We start from the raw sequence: 17,812 nt of genomic DNA, 5'->3' as shown, positions 1-17,812 counted from the left end.
GCCTGGTATGGTTCCCAATCAGAGGCAGCTGGCAATCGTTGTCTCTGATTGAGAACCATACTTAGGCAGCCTATTTTCCCACTATGGGTTGTGGGGAGTTATTTTCTGTTTAGTGTGTGTTGCATCTGACAGAGCTGTTTCGGTTGTGCCTTTTGTTACTTTGTATTTAGTGTTCAGTTATATTTAATAAAATGCAGAACACGTACCCCGCTGCACCTTGGTCCTCACCTTCTTCCTCCAACGGCCGTTACACTATTGTAGAGAATCATTGTACCATCTAAATCGCAGTGAAATAACTTTTCCATACCAAAAATATTGGTGGTGTAAGCTGGTGTACAAAAATGAAAGTAAAAGATGCGAAAACAAAACCTGAGAACGAAGCAAAGAAATAGCGCTGTCTACCCCTTCTTAGACTTGCTTAGAATGAGAATGACAGATTTATAACACACATTTCTATGTGAATTTGGTCAGGTTGCCCAAAAAGTTACATATTGCAGCTTTAAAAAGGCAGTAAAAAGAGCCAAACTTCCCTTCACTAATTTCTACAGTGATTTTCACATGTTGCTTGCAAACGTATTTACAACAATGAAATGAAACATTTGTATACAAAAAAATATTGGTTGAAGCTGGTGTACAAAAACTAAAGTAAAAGATGCAAAAAACAACCTTAAAACAGGAAGCAAAAAAATAGCGCAGATCTACCACTTCTTAGACTTGTTTTGAATGAGAATTACAATAACCAGTAGTGTAGTACTTAAAAGTAAAACATACTTTGAAGTACTACTTAATTTGTTTTTGTGGGTATCTGTACTTTACATTACTATTTATATTTTTGCTAACTTTCTGTACTATATTCCTAAAGGAAATCATGTACTTTTTGCTCCATACATTTTCCCTGACACCCAGAAGTACTCGTTACATTTTGACAGCAAAATGGTCCAATTCACAAACTTATCAACACAACATCCCTGGTCATCCTTACTGCCTCTCATCTGGGGGACTCACTAAACACAAATGCTTCGGATGTAAAGGATGTCTGAGTATTGGAGTGTGCCCCTGGCTATCAGTCAATAAAAATGGTGCCGTCTGGTTTGCTTAATATAAGGAATTTGAAATGGTTTATGCTTTTACTTTTACTTTTGATACTTAAGTACATCTTAGCAATACCATTGACTTTTGATACTTAAGTATATTTAAAACCAAATAATTTTAGACTTTTTCTTTATTTTACAGGGTGACTTTCATTTTTACTTGAGTCATTTTCTATTAAGGTATCTTTACTTTTACTCAAGCATGACAATTGAGTATTTTTTACACCACTCTCTATAACCTACATTTCTATGTGAATTTGGTCGAGTCGCCCAAACAGTTACACATTGCAGCTTTAAAAAGTCAGTAAAAAGAGCCGGACTTCCCTTCACTAATTTCCACAGTGATTTTCACATGTTGCTTCCAAACTTATTACAATGATGAAAAGAAACATTTGTGCACAAAAAATGTTGTCCTATTTTTTATATTGTAAATCATAGGAATTAGCCGACATGAGTGTAGTATTCCTTTAATTAATTAAAGCTAGTATCACAATATAAGATATCATATTTCATAAAACCAATTATTTTAACAATTCATCTTTATTTTTATATTTAAATAATTGTTTATCTTTATAGTATTGAAATGATGTGCTATGCTGCTATATAGATATTTTTGCACATCAATTTCAATGACTAATAATTAAAGTAAAGCATTCACCACCTTTTATTGTTGATTCATTTCATGAAATTACTGGAAATCTATGTATTCTTTTTACTCAAAATGTGAACATGAAAACTGTCCTTGAAAATCAAAATTATAGCGCTCATACAGTACAAATCAGGAGTAAATCAGGCTTACAAAATAGGTGTATCTTTAAGTGACATTTATTAGACATTGTCAATTGTTCCCTCTGCGTGGACATGTGGGCGTGTTCTTTGTTTATCTCACACCCATGTCTCATCTTGGGCCCACCTTAGCTGAGGAGAGGTTTTTCTTGCTGTGGTGGGACTGTGTCAGATTTGTGTCTTTTGGTGCCACTTTCAGGTAAAAGTGCAACTGCAATGAGTAAGAAAATAGAACATTGAGTTTGAGGGACAGACTTGCAAAACCAAATGAAATTAAAGACATCCCCCGGAACTTTGACAACTAGTAAGTTTTTTTTAAACCACCCGCTTTGGTCTGGATGTGTCAATGTGTCGTTCATACATGCATAATCTATGAGCAGATTTACTGTTTTTCCTCAATTAGCCACAAAATCCCTAGTTTGAAAGTTACTGTTCACTGGAAGCTGTGCAGCGCAATTTTCCCTACATTTTCCTCCACATGGGCCAGCCCCCTAGCAATTCGAGTTCTGCCCCCTGACATTTGAGTGACAGCTAGCAAGATACCCACACAGCAGAGTCAGACAGAGAGATCAATGACGTGGTGCACATACAGCATCTGCAAATATGTGATGTAGTACTCAATTTTTGGGGACCATTTTTGACTTGTGAGTTAAACTTTCAGATCTACTGGCTAAAAAGTGTACAAAAGTACAGGAGGAACTCTTTAAACAAAAATTGTTTTAAGGCTGATATCATGCCTAACATTTGAATAAACTCTCATTCTCCTCTCACACACAGTCTCACCTGTATAGCCTCAGCAGGTCCCACTGTCACCGTGCTGGTAGAGGGCAAGTATCCTGATGTTGATGCTGTCACAGTGTAGGTGCCTGGTAACAGCAATCTGAAGTAGTCTCCATCCACACCTCAAAGACAACATACAAGTAACATAGGTTCAGTGTACACTCCTGAAAAATACAACAGCTTGTGGCTGCCATGACAGCCTGAACTAAGGGTATGGCCACATTGAGATTTTGTGTACAAAAATTGTGGATGGAACCAATGCTTTTTCAATGGCAATCATCTGTTGCCAGAATGACAACGGAGATGATTGTCCAACAATGTCTGCAACTCATCTGCAAAATTTGAGATGAGCTGAACTTTTGACAGACAATGATACACATCATATACTGTACACGATTTCATCGCCGTTCATGAATCTCAGTATGGCCGTACCCTAGTTACCAGGAGCAATTAAAAATAATTAGGTCCTACTTGAATTTGTCCTCAAAATATGTGGTTATTATGGAGAATGCCCTGTTAAAAGTAGTGTAGACACTACAGGTTTACTCAAAATCTTTACTCCATACTCGGGTGTTAGCTCGCATTCGCTCACGAAAGCCTGGGGAAGTTCACAATGGAAAAGTATGAAAGGAGTGCATATTACCAGCGGCTCTTAGCGAGTGGTTGTGCGTGGAAACTATTTTTCAAAAAGACCCATCCTGTCCATCCCTCGTCCTCCGCAAATGATTATTCTAGAGTAAGCAAATTGACTGTGCTAGGATTGCTACAATGCTTCTTATTTATTTTTACATTTGGAAATTGTTTTTAATTTTATATAATTTGGTTGTTATGACACTCTAAAACGCCGCACTCTAAAAAAGAAGGCGTTAAAAACAAGCCAAGTTGGGATATTTGGTAACCCAGTGCAAGATAAATATTGGACAGAACACACGCTGGGTTAGTTTGACCTAGCCAGTTGACCTAGCCAGTTGGGTTGTGTGAATAACCCAAGATATAACCATAATTTGCTTTTTTTCCCACTTTCACGCTGGGTTAGCCAAGCAGCTGGGTCTTTTTGAATATAATCCTTTGATTATTTTCAGGAGGCAAAAAAAATATGGGGACGGAATTATGCAGACAATTACATTGATAGAAGCCACAATCTATCTGAAATATTAAAATGTATCTACCCACCCCAAAAAATATATTTATATACAGTACCAGTCAAAAGTTTGGACACACCTACTCTTTCAAGAGTGTTTTTTATTTATTTTTACTGTTTTCTACATTGTAGAAAATAAAAACTATTTAGTAACCAAAAAAGTGTTAAACAAATGAAAATATACTTTATATTCTTCAAAGTAGCCACCCTTTGCCTTGATGACAGCTTTGCACACTCTTGGCATTCTCTCAACCAGCTTCAGATGGAATGAGTTCCTACATATGCTGAGCACTTGTTGGCTGCTTTTCCTTCACTCTGTAGTTCAACTCATCCAAAACCACCTCAATTGGGTTGAGGATGGGTGGTTGTGGAGACCAGGTCATCTGATGCAGCACTCTCCTTGGTCAAATAGCTCTTACACAGACTGTGTTTTGGGTAATTGTCCTGTTGAAAAACACATGATAGTCCCACTTAGCGCAAACCAGATGGGATTTTGTATCAGATGGGATTGTGTATCGCTGCAGAATGATGTGGTAGCCATGCTGGTTAAGTGTGCATTGAATTCTAAATATATCACCTACAGCGTCGCCAGCTAAGCACCCCCACACCATCACACCTCCTCTATGCTTCACGGTGGGAACCACACATGTGGAGATCATCTGTTCACCTACTCATCAGACCAGAGGATAGATTTCCACCGGTTTAATGTCCATTGCTCGTGTTTCTTGGCCCAATCAAGTCTCTTATTATTATTATTGGTGTAGTGGTTTCTTTGCAGCAATTCGACCATGAAGGCCTGATTCACACAGTCTCCTCAGACAGCTGATGTTGAGATCTATCTTTTACTTGAACTCTGTGAAGCATTTATTTGGCCCGCAATTTCTGAGACTGGTAACTATAATGAACAAATGCAGTAGAGGTAACTCTGGATATTCCTTTCCTGTGGCGGTCCTCATGAGGGCCAGTTTCATCATAGCACTTGATGGTTTTTGCGAATGCACTTGAAGAAACTTTCAAAGTTCTTTAAAGTTTCCGGATTGACTGACCTTCATGTCTTAAAGTAATGATGGACTGTCATTTCTCTTTGCTTATTCTAGCTGTATTTGCAATGTATTTGCCTCAATATCTTCTGGATACCATCCCTACACAACTGATTGACTCAAACGCATTAAGGAAAGAAATTCTACAAATTACCTTTTAACAAGGCACACCTGTTCACTGAAATGCATTCCAGGTGACTACCTCATGAAGCTGGTTGAGAGAATGCTAAGAGTGTGCAAAGCTGTCATCAAGGCAAATGGTGGCTACTTTGAAGAATGTAGAATATATTTTTATTTGTTTTACACTTTTTTGGTTACTACTTAATTCCATATGTGTTATTACATAGTTTTGATTATTCATTATTCTACTATATATACACAGTACCAGTCAAATGTTTGGACACACCTACTCATTTCAGGGTTTTTCTTTATTTTTGCTATTTTCTACATAGTAGGACATCTATACGCCTCATGAAGCTTCTAAACCAGCAGTGTTCAACAATAACATGTGATAACTATACAGCAGAACAGATGAACAGGAATGACGTTTACTCTCACAGGTGGCCAAAAATAACTACCTGCAAGCCACGCCACGCCCCCATTCTCCAAATCTGACCCACTGGATCATATCTCAATAACCCAGCATCAATAACTCCGCATCAATAACCCAACCTGGCTCTTTCCCAACTAAGTGGCCCAATGCTTGCACGTGCAGTTATTGGCTGTTATGTTACGAATTTCTGCCTCTGTTTGAAGGTGCTTATATGGCTTGGGGGCAGTATTTCGACATCTGAATGAGAAGCGTGCCCAAAGCCTGTTACTCAGGCCCAGAAGCTAGGATTTGCATATCATTGGAGATTTGGATAGAAAACACTCTAAAGTTTCCAAAACTGTTAACATATGGCAGGCGAAAACATGAAGAAAATCCATCCAGGAAGTGGAATATTTGTGTAGTAGTGACTCTAAAGGGGAGGGTCCGGGTGGGCATCTCTTCACGGCGGCGGCTCCGGTGCGGGAGGTAATCCCCCCTCCACCCGCAGATCCCTTCGCTTTAGTGGCGGCCCTGGTGGATGGACCTTCACTGGAGGAACCAAGCCACAGATCATCTCAGGCGGAACCAGACCACCGATCATCACTGGAGGCTCCGGACTGGGGACCGTCGCTGCAGGCTCCAGACTGGGGACTGTCGCTGGAAGCTCCGGACTGGAGAACGTCGCTGGAAGCTCCGGACTGGAGAACGTCGCTTGAGGCTCCGGACAGGAGACCGTCGCTGGAGGCTCCGTACAGGAGACCGTCGCTGGAGGCTCCAGACAGGAGACCATCGCTGGAGGCTCCGGACCGGAGGCCATTGCTGCAGGCTTCGTGCCATGGATCCTCACAGCAAAATGTTTAAAACATTACAATACATTCACAGATTTCACATCACACTGTGTGCCCTCGGGCCCCTACTCCACCACTTCCACATATCTACAATACAAAATCCATACTGTACGTGTGTGTATAATGCATATATTATTGTGTGTGTATGCATGTGTCTGTACCTATGTATGTTTTGCTTCACATAAGGTGTATTTCTATCTGTTTTCTTATCTAATTTTACTGCTTGTATCAGTTACTTGATGTGGAATAGAGTTCCATGTAGTCATGGCTCTATGTAGTACTGTGCGCCTCCCAAATTCTGTTCTGGACTTGGGGACTATGAAGCGATCTCTTGTGGCATGTCTTTTGGGGTAAATATGCGCCAGTAATTCAAATAGATAGCTCTGTGAATTAAACATATCAACACCTCTTACAAAAACAGGTAATGAGGAAGTCAATCTCTCTTCCATGAGAGATTGACATGCATGTCATTAATGTTAGCTCTCCGTGTACTTTTAAGGGCCAGCCATGCTGCCCTGTCCTGAGTCAGCTGCAATTTCCCCATGTCCCTCTTTGTGGCACCTGACCACACGACTGAACAGTAGTCCAGGTGCGACAAAACCAGGGCCTGTAAGACCTGCCTTGTTGATAGTGTTGTTTAGAAGGCAGAGCAGCTCTTTATTATGGACAAACTTCTCCCCATCTTAAGCCTTACTCAGAGCCAGTGGCATGTCGTTAGTAAAAAATGAAAAAATCAAGGGCCTAAACAGCTACCCTGGGGAATTCCTGCTTCCACCTGGATTATGTTTGAGAGGCTTCCATTAAAGAACACCCTCTGTGTTCTGTTAGACAAGTAACTCTTTATCCATATTATAGCAGGGGATGTAAAGCCATAACACATACGTTTTTCCAGCAGCAGACTATGATCGAGAATGTCAAAAGCTGCACTGAAGTCTAATAAGACAGCCCCCACAATTGTATCATCAATTTCTCTCAGCCTATCAACAGTCATGTGTGTAAGTGATGTGCTTGTTGAGTGTCCTTCCCTAAATGTGTGCTGAAAGTCTGTTTTCAATTGGTTTACTGTGAAATAGCATTGTATCTGGTCGAACACAATTTTCTTCCAGAAGTTTACTAGGGGTTGGAAACAGGCTGATTGGTCGGCTATTTGTGCCAGTAAGGGGCGCTTTACTATTCTTGGGTAGAGGAATGACTTTAGCTTCCCTCAAGGCCTGAGGGCACACACTTTCTAGTAGGCTTAAATTGAAGATGTGGCAAATAGGAGTGGCAATATCGTCCACTATTATCCTCAGTATTCTTCCCACCATGATTTTCAGACCCTGGTGGCTTGTCATTGTTGATAGACAACAATAATTGTTTCACCTCTTCCACATTGACTTTTTGGAATTTAAAAGTACAATTCTTGTCTTTAATAATTTGGTCAGATATACTTGGATGTGTGGTGTCAGCGTTTGTTGCTGGCATGTCATCCCTAAGTTTGTTTATCTTGCCAATGAAAAGGTAATTGAAGTAGTTGGCAATATCAGTGTGTTTTGTGATAAATGAGCCATCCGATTCAATGAATGATGCAGTCGAGTTGGCATTTTCCCCAAAAATTTAATTTTACGGTGCTCCAAAGCTTTTTACTGTCATTCTGTATATCATTTATCTTTGTTTCATAGTATAGTTTATTTTTATTTAGCTTAGTCATGTGCTTTTGCTTATTATTTTCTTTAAGCAATGGCTTTTTTTCTGGCCACTCAAAAACCCTAGAATGAGTCCAAACGTTTGACTGGTACTGTTTAAATACACTATATATACAAAGTATGTGGACACTACTTCAAATGAGTGAATTCTGCTATTTGAGCTACAACCATTGCTGACAGGTGTATACAATCTTTATAGACAAACATTGACAGTAGAATGGCCTTACTGAAGAGCTCTGTGACTTTCAATGTGGCACTGTCGTAGGATGCCATCGTTCCAACAAGTCAGTTAATCAAATTTCTGCCCTGCTAGAGCTGCCCCGGTCAACTGTAAGTGCTGTTATTGTGAAGTTGAAACGTCTCGAAGCAACAATGGTTCAGCCTCAAAGTGGTAGGCCACACAAGCTCACAGAACGGGACTGCCGAGTGCTGAAGCCCAGTGAGTAAAAATCATCTGTCATGACTCTCTCTCCTTGGTGAGGATCAAAGGTGCCAGATCAGCTTGGCAATGGCCGACAGATAGCCAGAGACCCCCCTTCTCTACCACAAGAGAAGCAAAAAAACATAAATGCAGACAGAGGGATGAAACTCGGGAAGTGACAAATATAGGGAAGGCAATCAATGATGTGATGGAGTCCAGGTGAGTCCAATGAAGCGCTAGTGCGCATAACGATGGTGACAGATGTGCGTAATGATGAGCAGCCTGGAGCCAGAGAGGGGGAGCGGGAGCAGATGTGACACATTTATTAAATAGTATATTCATAAGAATGCACCTATTCAGAAACTGACTGTTTCAACTGTTAACTTCTTGATGCACCCATCCCGTTAGCGGGATCTTTTTCGTCAACATCCGCTGAATTGCAGAGTGCCAAATTCCATTAAATTACTAAAAATATTAAATTTTAATGAAATCACAAGTGCAATATAGCAAAACACAGCTTAGCTTGTTGTTAATCCACCTGGCGTCTCGGGGAAAGCATACCAAGAGTTTATGTAAGGACATCTCTCTCAGTAGACAAAATATTACAAACAGCTAGCAGCCAAGTAGATTGGTCACGAAAGTCAGAAAAGCAATAAATTAAATTGCTTACCTTTTTTACTGAAACTATGTCTAAAGACTGTTCAAACCATGGGGAATCTGGTTGATATCCCTTTAAATGGAGCGAAGGCAGGCAATGGAACAGAGAGCTTTCAGGAAAAACAGCACTTCCAGGTTGGATTTTTCTCAGGTTTGTTCCTGCAATATCAGTTCTGTTATTCTCACAGACAATATCTTGACAGTTTTGGAAACTTTAGAGTGTTTTCTATCTATCTATCTATCTATAATTATATGCATATTCTAGCTTCTGAGCCTGAGAAATAGGCAGTTTAATTTGGGTATGTTTTTCATCCAAACATCAAAACGTCCCCTACACTCAACAGTTTTTAAGGCCCTGTCGATTAATGAGGAATTGAAAAGCTGTGTGGTTCGAGAGAGACGAGGCAAAAGCAGTGGTGAATAAGTCTGGCTGATTGGCAAGCAATGTCAATTGAGAAAGTATGTGACTAAACTGAAAAGAAGAATAAGAAATTGCATTATGAAAGCAAGATACGTTATCTCTTTTGGGATAGGCATTTTCACTTTTGGATGAATAGCGTGCCCAGAGTTAACTGCCTCATACTCTGTCCCAGATGCAAATATATGCATATTATTATTAGTATTGGATAGAAAACACTCTGAAGTTTCTAAAACTGTTTGAATGATTATGGCAGACGAAAACCTGAGAAAATTCCAACCAGGAAGCGGGAAATCTGAGGTTTGTAGTTTTTCAAAGCTTGGCCTACCAAACGCAGTGTCTATGTCGTCAAGTTGCACTTCCAACGGCTTCCACTAGATGTCAACCGTCTTTAGAAACTTGAATGAGGGGCTCATGAGACCTGTTTGAGTCAGGGGTCTGGCAGAGTGTCTCAGGCTCGTGACACACGCTCCCAACAGAGTTAACTCTTGTTCCAGTGCTTTTCTTCAGACATAGGAATTCTCCAGTTGGAAGCTTATTGATGTTTATGTTAAAAACTTCCTAAAGATTGATTCCATACATCGTTTGACTTGTTTCTACAACCTGTAACGGAACTTTTCAAGTTTGTCTGGACGAAGTGCTCGCACCTCATGAAGATGGATTACTGGGCTGAACACGCTAACAACAAGTGGCTATTTGGACATAAATTATGGACTTTATGGAACAAATCAGTCATTTATTGTCGAACTGGGATTCCTGGGAGTGCCTTCTGATGAAGATCATCAAAGGTAAGTTAATATTTATGGTGTTATTTCTAACTTCTGTTGACTCCAAAATGGCGGATATTTCTCTGGCTGGATTGGGTTTTGAGCGCCGTTCTCAGATTATGCTTTTCCCGTGAAGTTAAAAAAAAAAAATCTGGCACAGCAGTTGCATTAAAGAGAAGTCTATCTTTAATTCTGTGAATAACAATTGTATCTTTTATCAATGTTTATTATGAGTATTTCTGCAAAATCACTGGATGTTTTGGAATCAAAACATTACTGCACGTAACGCGCCAATGTAAACTGAGATTTTTGGATATAACTATGCACATTATCGAACAAAACATACATGTATTGTGTAACATGATGTCCTATGAGTGGCATCTGATGAAGATCATCAAAGGTTAGTGATTAATTTGATCTATATTTCTGCTTTTTGTGACTCCTATCTTTGGCTGGAAAAATGGCTGTGTTTTTTGGACTTGGCAGTGATCTAACATAATCATATGTTGTGCTTTCGCTCTAAAGCATTTTTGAAATCGGACATGATGGGTAGATTAATAACAAGAAGTCTATCTCTCATTTGCTGTATTGGACTTGGTAATGTGTGAAAGTTACATATTTCTAAAACATATTTTTGAATTTTGCGTGCTGCCTTTTCAGCAGAATGTTGTCGAGGGGTTCCGCTAGCGGAACGCCTGCCCTAGAAAGGTTATATAAAGTATGATGGAAAAAAGCTTTAGAATACCTTAAATGACATTTTGGTCAGAAAGACTAATTCAACTCCATCTTTCATTGAATCAGATGTCTCCACCTGGTATTGACAACTTAGATGGAAAGCTACTGAGGATGGTGAAGGACGATATTGCCACTCCTATTTGTTTTATGTTTTATCTGAGTCTGGAGAAAAAATGTTGTCCTCCCGCTACTCAAGAATGATAAAGCAGCCTTTGCTTACTGCAGACGTTTTGAAAACATTTAGAAAAAAATGTGTTTGACCAGATACAATGGTAATTCTCTGTAATCAAATTAACAACATACTTTTAGCATGCTTATAGAGAAGGGCACTTCACACATGTACTGCACTGACACAAATGACTGATGATTGGTTGAGAAAGAAATTGTGGACTCTGTATTGTTAGATTTCAGTGCAGCCTTTGATATTATTGACCATAACCTGTGTTTGAAATAAACATATGTGTTATGGCGTTTTTAACCTCTGCCATATCGTGGAGTCAAATCTATCGATCTAATTGAGCACATCAGTTTTTCTTTAATGGAAGCTTCTCTAATGTTAAACATGTTGGTGTACCGCAGGGGAGCTCTCTTGGTCTATTTTAACTAATGATCTACCAGTATGTACGCTGATGATTCATTATTATACACATCAGCAACCACAGCTAGTGACATCTCTGCAACCCTAAACAAAGAGATGCAGTCAGTTTTAGAACGGGTGGCCAGTAATGAACTAGTCCTGAACATCTCTAAAACTAAACGCATTGTACAAATCATTCCTTAAATTCTACCTCAAATTAATCTGATAATGAGTAATGTGGCTGTTGAGATACAGGGAAGCCAATGGTCCAAAAACATTTAATAGTTCATAACTATAGCAGTTTGGTGACATGATGTAAAGGCTCACCGAACTGGCTGTGCACTTTGGTCTTTTAGGGAGTCCCCGGTCATTTTCTTCACTTTAACAGAAAAAGAGGCATGCAGGAATGTCGCATCTCATTTTGGATTAGAGCATGTCATGTGAAAATGAGTTTAATAGATAGCACACGTGAGAATTTAGGACATGCGTTATTGCACACATGAGATTTCACACTTAAGTTATTGAACACACAGCACTCATGAATAGGTTGGCACAGCAAAGGTATTCAAAACATTAACATAGCAAAGGCGAGAGAGAAAAAAAACTAAAGCTCTGTCAGCAGGTTTGCTTGTGTAAAAGCAGATCAGAGGTTGGCACAGTTGTTTTCTTTTTAAGATGCTGCACATCACAATCTTGTGCAATTCATGATTGATTGATTCATTGTTTGTGTTATTGAGGACCACATTGCAATTAGCACCCTACTAATGAAATATTAGTTTAATATTAGCCATGCAAGAGAATGGCTACCCCTGGTGGAAGGAGGCTGTATGGAACAAAATGAGTCGTGACACGCCACAATGTAACGTACCGTGTCAGAGGGGTCCGTTTTTACACCTTTTCTCAAAAACTATTTGTGCATTGCCATGTCAATTAACGCTGAATCGAAACTTCGTTCACACCCCGGATTTTGATGCCTACACAGTCACTACAGTCCCATTAGTTTTCATTGCAGACTCATTTGAATGCTGTGGTTGCGCAAATTTGTACGGAATGGGGTTAGTCACCGTTAAACACCTTGCTCTGCTTATGTTAATCGGCGTAAGGTTGAAATCAAATTAAGCATACGCTGATTAAAACACCTGGTTTTCTGATTAATCTTTCAAATTATTAGGACATGTAAACACCTTAATCTGCATTCCCACATTGTATTTGATCTGCGCATGTGCTAGCACCAGCACCATCCCTCTTTAGTGAGAGTAAAGTTCGGAACAACTGAATGTATGCATCTTAGAAGTAGTTTTCACATGTCCGAACTCGAAATACCATGGTCGCAGTTGGATAACGTTTATTTTTATTGGCAATTTTCTGCATTGATCAGAGTGCAATCAGTTAGCCTGATTTCAGAAGTGTTCATGTAAACAAGATTATTAGGGAAATCTTTCTTCTTGCAGAGCCTGTAAATGTTTTCATAGAACTATTATATTCACAATAATCGCATTATTGTGTGCATGTAACCATACTCACTGAGTCTCAGTTTGAAGGACCTACATGTAACATTTTAGCCATAAATTCAATTTCTTCATGGTGTTTTGAAGGACACTGCTGCGAAATGCCAAAAATGGCTTACTACTGCTCCTTACCTTATCATAATATTATCAGTTACAAGGAAGAAGATTTGTATTGCTGACGTTTTTGCTTTTGTTGTCTACCTTCTGAATGAGAACCAATCCTAATTCAGGAAGTTGTACACACAACAACAGACGGGACATATAGTTGCTGAATGCTAATTTGCTTCTAAAAAAAACTAATTAGCAGCGTTGCGCAGCATTCTAAGTATGTTTTAATCACATGAATTTCTATTCCTTTGCAACTAGTGGTATGTATTTGAAATGTGATGCTAGTAAATGGTATATGTTACTTATAGAATACATATTGAAACACTACAATCTCATGAAACACAAAGACTATTTATGGTTAACATAAAGAATAAACACCCAGTTCAAAGCTTATAGACTAATATTATGTATTAACTAATGTCACCAAAGATTATTGTCCCCAATTTATTCAAAGTGTCTTGTTGTATTCTATTGTTAAATAAATGGAAATGATATCTGTAGTTGACTAAGATCTGTGCAGACGTACCTATTAGTAAGCCTAAAAAACTTTGGCATTGCTCAGGGTTTTTAGCTGGTTGTACGTGTTTTTGTGAGAAAAAATGTCTCCCCTGATGTAAAATGGTTTCTCTGCCCCTCTTACCAGTGGTCACATCGTGGTTGATACCAGCTACTGAAATCTCTGCGTTGCCGATTGGGTTGTTGTTGTTATCATACACCATTCCTTTGATCCCATGATGCACCTGGAGAGGGCGGAAGGAAAGTTTACTGAAACCCCCCCAAAAGAGCAAGAAAACAATCCTTTGCTTTTATAATACTACACCTTAGAGCTGGGCGATATGGACTATAAGTCATATCATAATACAAAAAAATTTAACCATTTTGCTCGATAACGATAAATACAACGACATACAGTGCATTCGAAAAGTATTCAGACCCCTTCCATTTTTCCACATTTTGTAACGTTACAGCCTTATTCTAAAAAGGATGAAATCTAATTTTAATCTACACACAATAGCCAACAATTACAATTTTTTTGCAAATGTATTAAACTTAAAAAACAGAAATACCTTATTTACATAAGTATTCAGACCCTTTGGTATGAGACTCGAAATTGAGCTCAAGTGCATCCTGTTTCCATTGATCATCCTTGAGATGTTTCTAAAATTTGATTGGAGTCCAGCTGTGGTAAATTCAATTGATTGGACATGATTTGGAATGGCACACCTCTATATGAGGTCCCACAAGTGACAATGCATGTCAGAGCAAAAACCAAGCCATGAGGTGGAAGGAATTGTTCATAGAGCTCTGAGACAGGATTGTGTCGAGGCACAGATCTGGGGAAAGGTACCAAAAAATGTCTGCAGCATTGAAGGTCCTCCATCATTCTTAATTGGAAGACGTTTGGAACCACCAAGACTCTTCCTAGAGCTGGCCAAACTGAGCAATCGGGGGAGAAGGGCCTTGGTCAGGGAGGTGACCAAGAACCTGATGGTTACTCTGATAGAGCTCCATAGTTCCTCTGTGGCGATGGGCGAACCTTCTGGAAGTACAACCATCTCTGCAGCACTCCACCAATCAGGCCTTTATGGTAAAGTGGCCAGACGGAAGCCACTCCTGAGTAAAAGGCACATGACAGCCCGCTTGGAGTTGGCCTGAATGCCAAGTGTCGTGTCTGGAGGAAACCTGCCACCATTTCTACGGTGAAGCATGGTGGTGGCAGCATTGTGCTGTGGGGATGTTTTTCAGCGCAGCGCCAGGGACTGGGAGACGAGTCAGGATGGAGGGAAAGATGAGTACATAGAGTTCCTTGATAAAAACCTGCTCCAGAGCGCTCAGGACCTGAAACTGGGGTGAAGGTTCACCTTCCATCAGGACAAAGACCCTAAGCACACAGCCAAGACAACGCAGAAGTGGCTTCGGGACAAATATCTGAATGTCCTTGAGTGGCCCAGCCAGAGCCCGGACTTGAACCCGATCGACCATCTCTGGAGAGTCCTGAAAATAGCTGTGCAGCAACGCTCCGTATCCAACCTGACAGAGCCCGAGTGGATCTGCAGAGAGGAATGAGAGAAACGTCCCAAATATAGGTGTGCCAAGCTTGTAAGGTCATACCCAAGAATACTTGAAGCTGTAATTTCTGCCAAAGGTGCTTCAACGAAGTACTGAGTAAAGGGTCTGAATACTTATGAAATGTGATATTTCTGTTTTTTGTTTTTATAAATTTACAAAAACTTGTTTTTGCTTTGCCATTATGCGGTATTGTGTGTAGATTAATGAGGGGGAAAAACTATTTCATCAATTTTAGAATAAGCTGCAACGTAACAAAATGTGTAAAAAGTCAAAGGGGTGTGAATACTTTCTGAATGCACTGTATATATTTTTTGATGCACAGTTACTTTCCATTAGCATCAGGCATCTAGACAATTTTTTTCCAGCGCTAAGGAAACAGATGGTATGATTCAAGAAAAAAGTTGTCTATTTCATCTAACACAGGGCTGCCCAACCCTCTTCCTGGAGATCTACCGTCCTGTGGGTTTTCAGTCCAACCCTAATTTAACACACCTGATTCTACTAATTAGCTGCTCAACAAGACCTAAACTAGCTGAATCAGATATGCTAAATTAGGGTTGGACTGAAAACCTACAGGACAGTAGATCTCCAGGAAGAGGGTTGGGCAGCTATGATCTAACATATCCATGGAATGCATTAAAATGGGATCCAGAATTATCAGATTTATTTTGGGATCTTTACAGATTTTGCCTACATTTTGTTGTGTTCAAATTGACCTAGGCCTATACTACTTAATTCAACACCTGAGTAAGTGGGAACTCAAAACACTTAACTAGAGAGCTAACTCCAAATATGATCTTGTTGCTAGATAGCCATGTAATTGATAAATGGTATCAGTAAAAGTAATGTCATACCAAGACCTTCCAGCACTAGGCATAGGCTTCTTGATGTATTCACTGCAAATGGGACCATTTGCTCTGTGGGTGCAACAAAACCATACTACATAGCCTACTCCAATTGTGAAATGGTTTTGCTTGATATTGAGGGTTGAGAAATTAATTATATACCCACAGAAAGCTGATACTCTCCTCTCTTTAACAATAACATCAGTAGTTGCTTTAAAACAGTTTTTCCAGCAATTGCATTTTGAAATGCGCAACGATCATATGCTTGTGCTTATGCCTTTCGAGTGGCGCAGCGGTCTAAGGCACGGCATCACAACAGACCCGGGTCTGATCCCGGGCTGTATCACAGCTGGCCGTGATCGGGTTGACCTGACCTGTTTGGTCAGGGTAGGCTGTCATTGTAAATAAGAATTTGTTCTGACTTGCCTAGTTAAATAAATGTAAACATATTTTTTATAAAAATACAAATCTGAATGCATCTCTCCCTCTGTTCTCACAGAGACAGGAAGTGACAGTGGCTCGGTCACACAGTAGCCAGCAGCAGGCAGGAATCAATATAATGCACATTACTGTTGATCAAATAATAGTTTTACAACAAACAAATCTGCAGGAACGTTGTTTAGCAAATCACCAAAAATTACTGACCTAACCAAAATATACTGATACTGTGCTACAGTAAGCGTGTGTGTGTGTGTGTGTGTGTGTGTGTGTGTGTGTGTGTGGGCGGGGGGGTATGGAGAGAGAGATTAGAGAAAGTACCTGCTCCAGGAAGGAGATCAGGGCCTCTCTGTTGCCCAGCCATTCTCTTGACAGGGCTGATGCCGGGGGGAACTTGTCACAGCTGAGTTCCAGAGTGATCTCAAAGCAGTTGGTGTATAGGTAGTTAAAGTCCTGCATTCCTGTGGAGAGACACAATACTGTTAAAGTGAAGGTACACTGCACACATCTACACAAAGATTTTTCTATGCTCTTTTTTCATCATACTTTTTAAATGATTTGGGAACAATGGGTACTTTAGAAAGAGATTAATCAAAGATGAATGTTAACATGCACACCACCCCCATCTATTATACTGTACATTCCCCTCCATATGTATTTGAACAGTGAAGCAAAATTGTTTAATTTGACTCCATACTCCGACAGATTTGAGACATAATGCTTCATATTAGGCAACAGTACAGAATGTCAGCTTTCATTTGAGGGTATTTTCATCTGTTTTACCATTTAAAAAATTAAAGCACTTTTATCTAGTCCCATTTGAAGAAGTCATATTATGTTTGTATAAACTCATTTATAGTGTATTTAACACTAGAACTGCTGACCGGTCATTTTGACTGATCGTGATTATCATTTTTTTTACTCACTTTTTCATTTTTTAACTCACACACCCCTCCATCCTTTAATTTTCCTAAATAAGTCTATATAACACACTGCCATTGTTGTCACAAGCAGAACTTGTTTTAGGAGGGCATGTCATTTCTTTGGAATGGTTTTCCCCAGTTGCCCCTCCTTCTTCCAAAAGTAGGGCCTGCTCCGCTAATTCAAATAAAAAAAAATATTGGTCACATACACATACTTAGCAGTTGTTATTGCGGGTGTAGCGAAATGCTTGTGTTCCTTCTTCTGACAGTTGAAAGTGCAGTGCCCAGCTGATAGTCCCCCTAACAATTTCATCGAAAACTAAACCTAAACTATATCGAAACCAATTTCACACATAAAACAACAGATTAAATAAATTAAGTAAAGTATGATGGGGAGAATGGGTGAGTTGATGAGCAGGGGAAGCAAAATAAGCACAATTAT

The 17,812-nt window shown here is 39.6% G+C and overlaps 1 protein-coding gene across 2 annotated transcripts in view; it reads right to left on the bottom strand.

The window, feature by feature from the left end:
* Positions 1–1,542: 1,542 nt before the first annotated feature.
* The window catches only part of LOC139368308 (carboxypeptidase N, polypeptide 1), a 158,844-nt gene continuing 142,574 nt past the window's right edge, over positions 1,543–17,812 (bottom strand). Inside the window, exons 6-9 of one of the 2 annotated variants that reach the window (XM_071107057.1) lie at positions 16,769–16,908; positions 13,735–13,834; positions 2,661–2,779; positions 1,543–2,088 (exon numbers count right to left, since the gene is read on the bottom strand). In XM_071107057.1, coding sequence (XP_070963158.1) covers positions 1,990–2,088; positions 2,661–2,779; positions 13,735–13,834; positions 16,769–16,908 — 458 coding nt within the window. In that variant the 3' untranslated portion in view covers positions 1,543–1,989. Of the gene's footprint in view, positions 2,089–2,660; positions 2,780–5,751; positions 6,213–11,805; positions 11,858–13,734; positions 13,835–16,768; positions 16,909–17,812 lie in introns of those variants that run through there. The other variant, XM_071107056.1, reaches the window with a different exon arrangement.

The sequence above is a fragment of the Oncorhynchus clarkii genome, chromosome 16, assembly GCF_045791955.1.
Source record: "Oncorhynchus clarkii lewisi isolate Uvic-CL-2024 chromosome 16, UVic_Ocla_1.0, whole genome shotgun sequence".
Taxonomy (NCBI): domain Eukaryota; kingdom Metazoa; phylum Chordata; class Actinopteri; order Salmoniformes; family Salmonidae; genus Oncorhynchus; species Oncorhynchus clarkii.
This window is presented reverse-complemented; position numbering and strand designations above follow the sequence as displayed.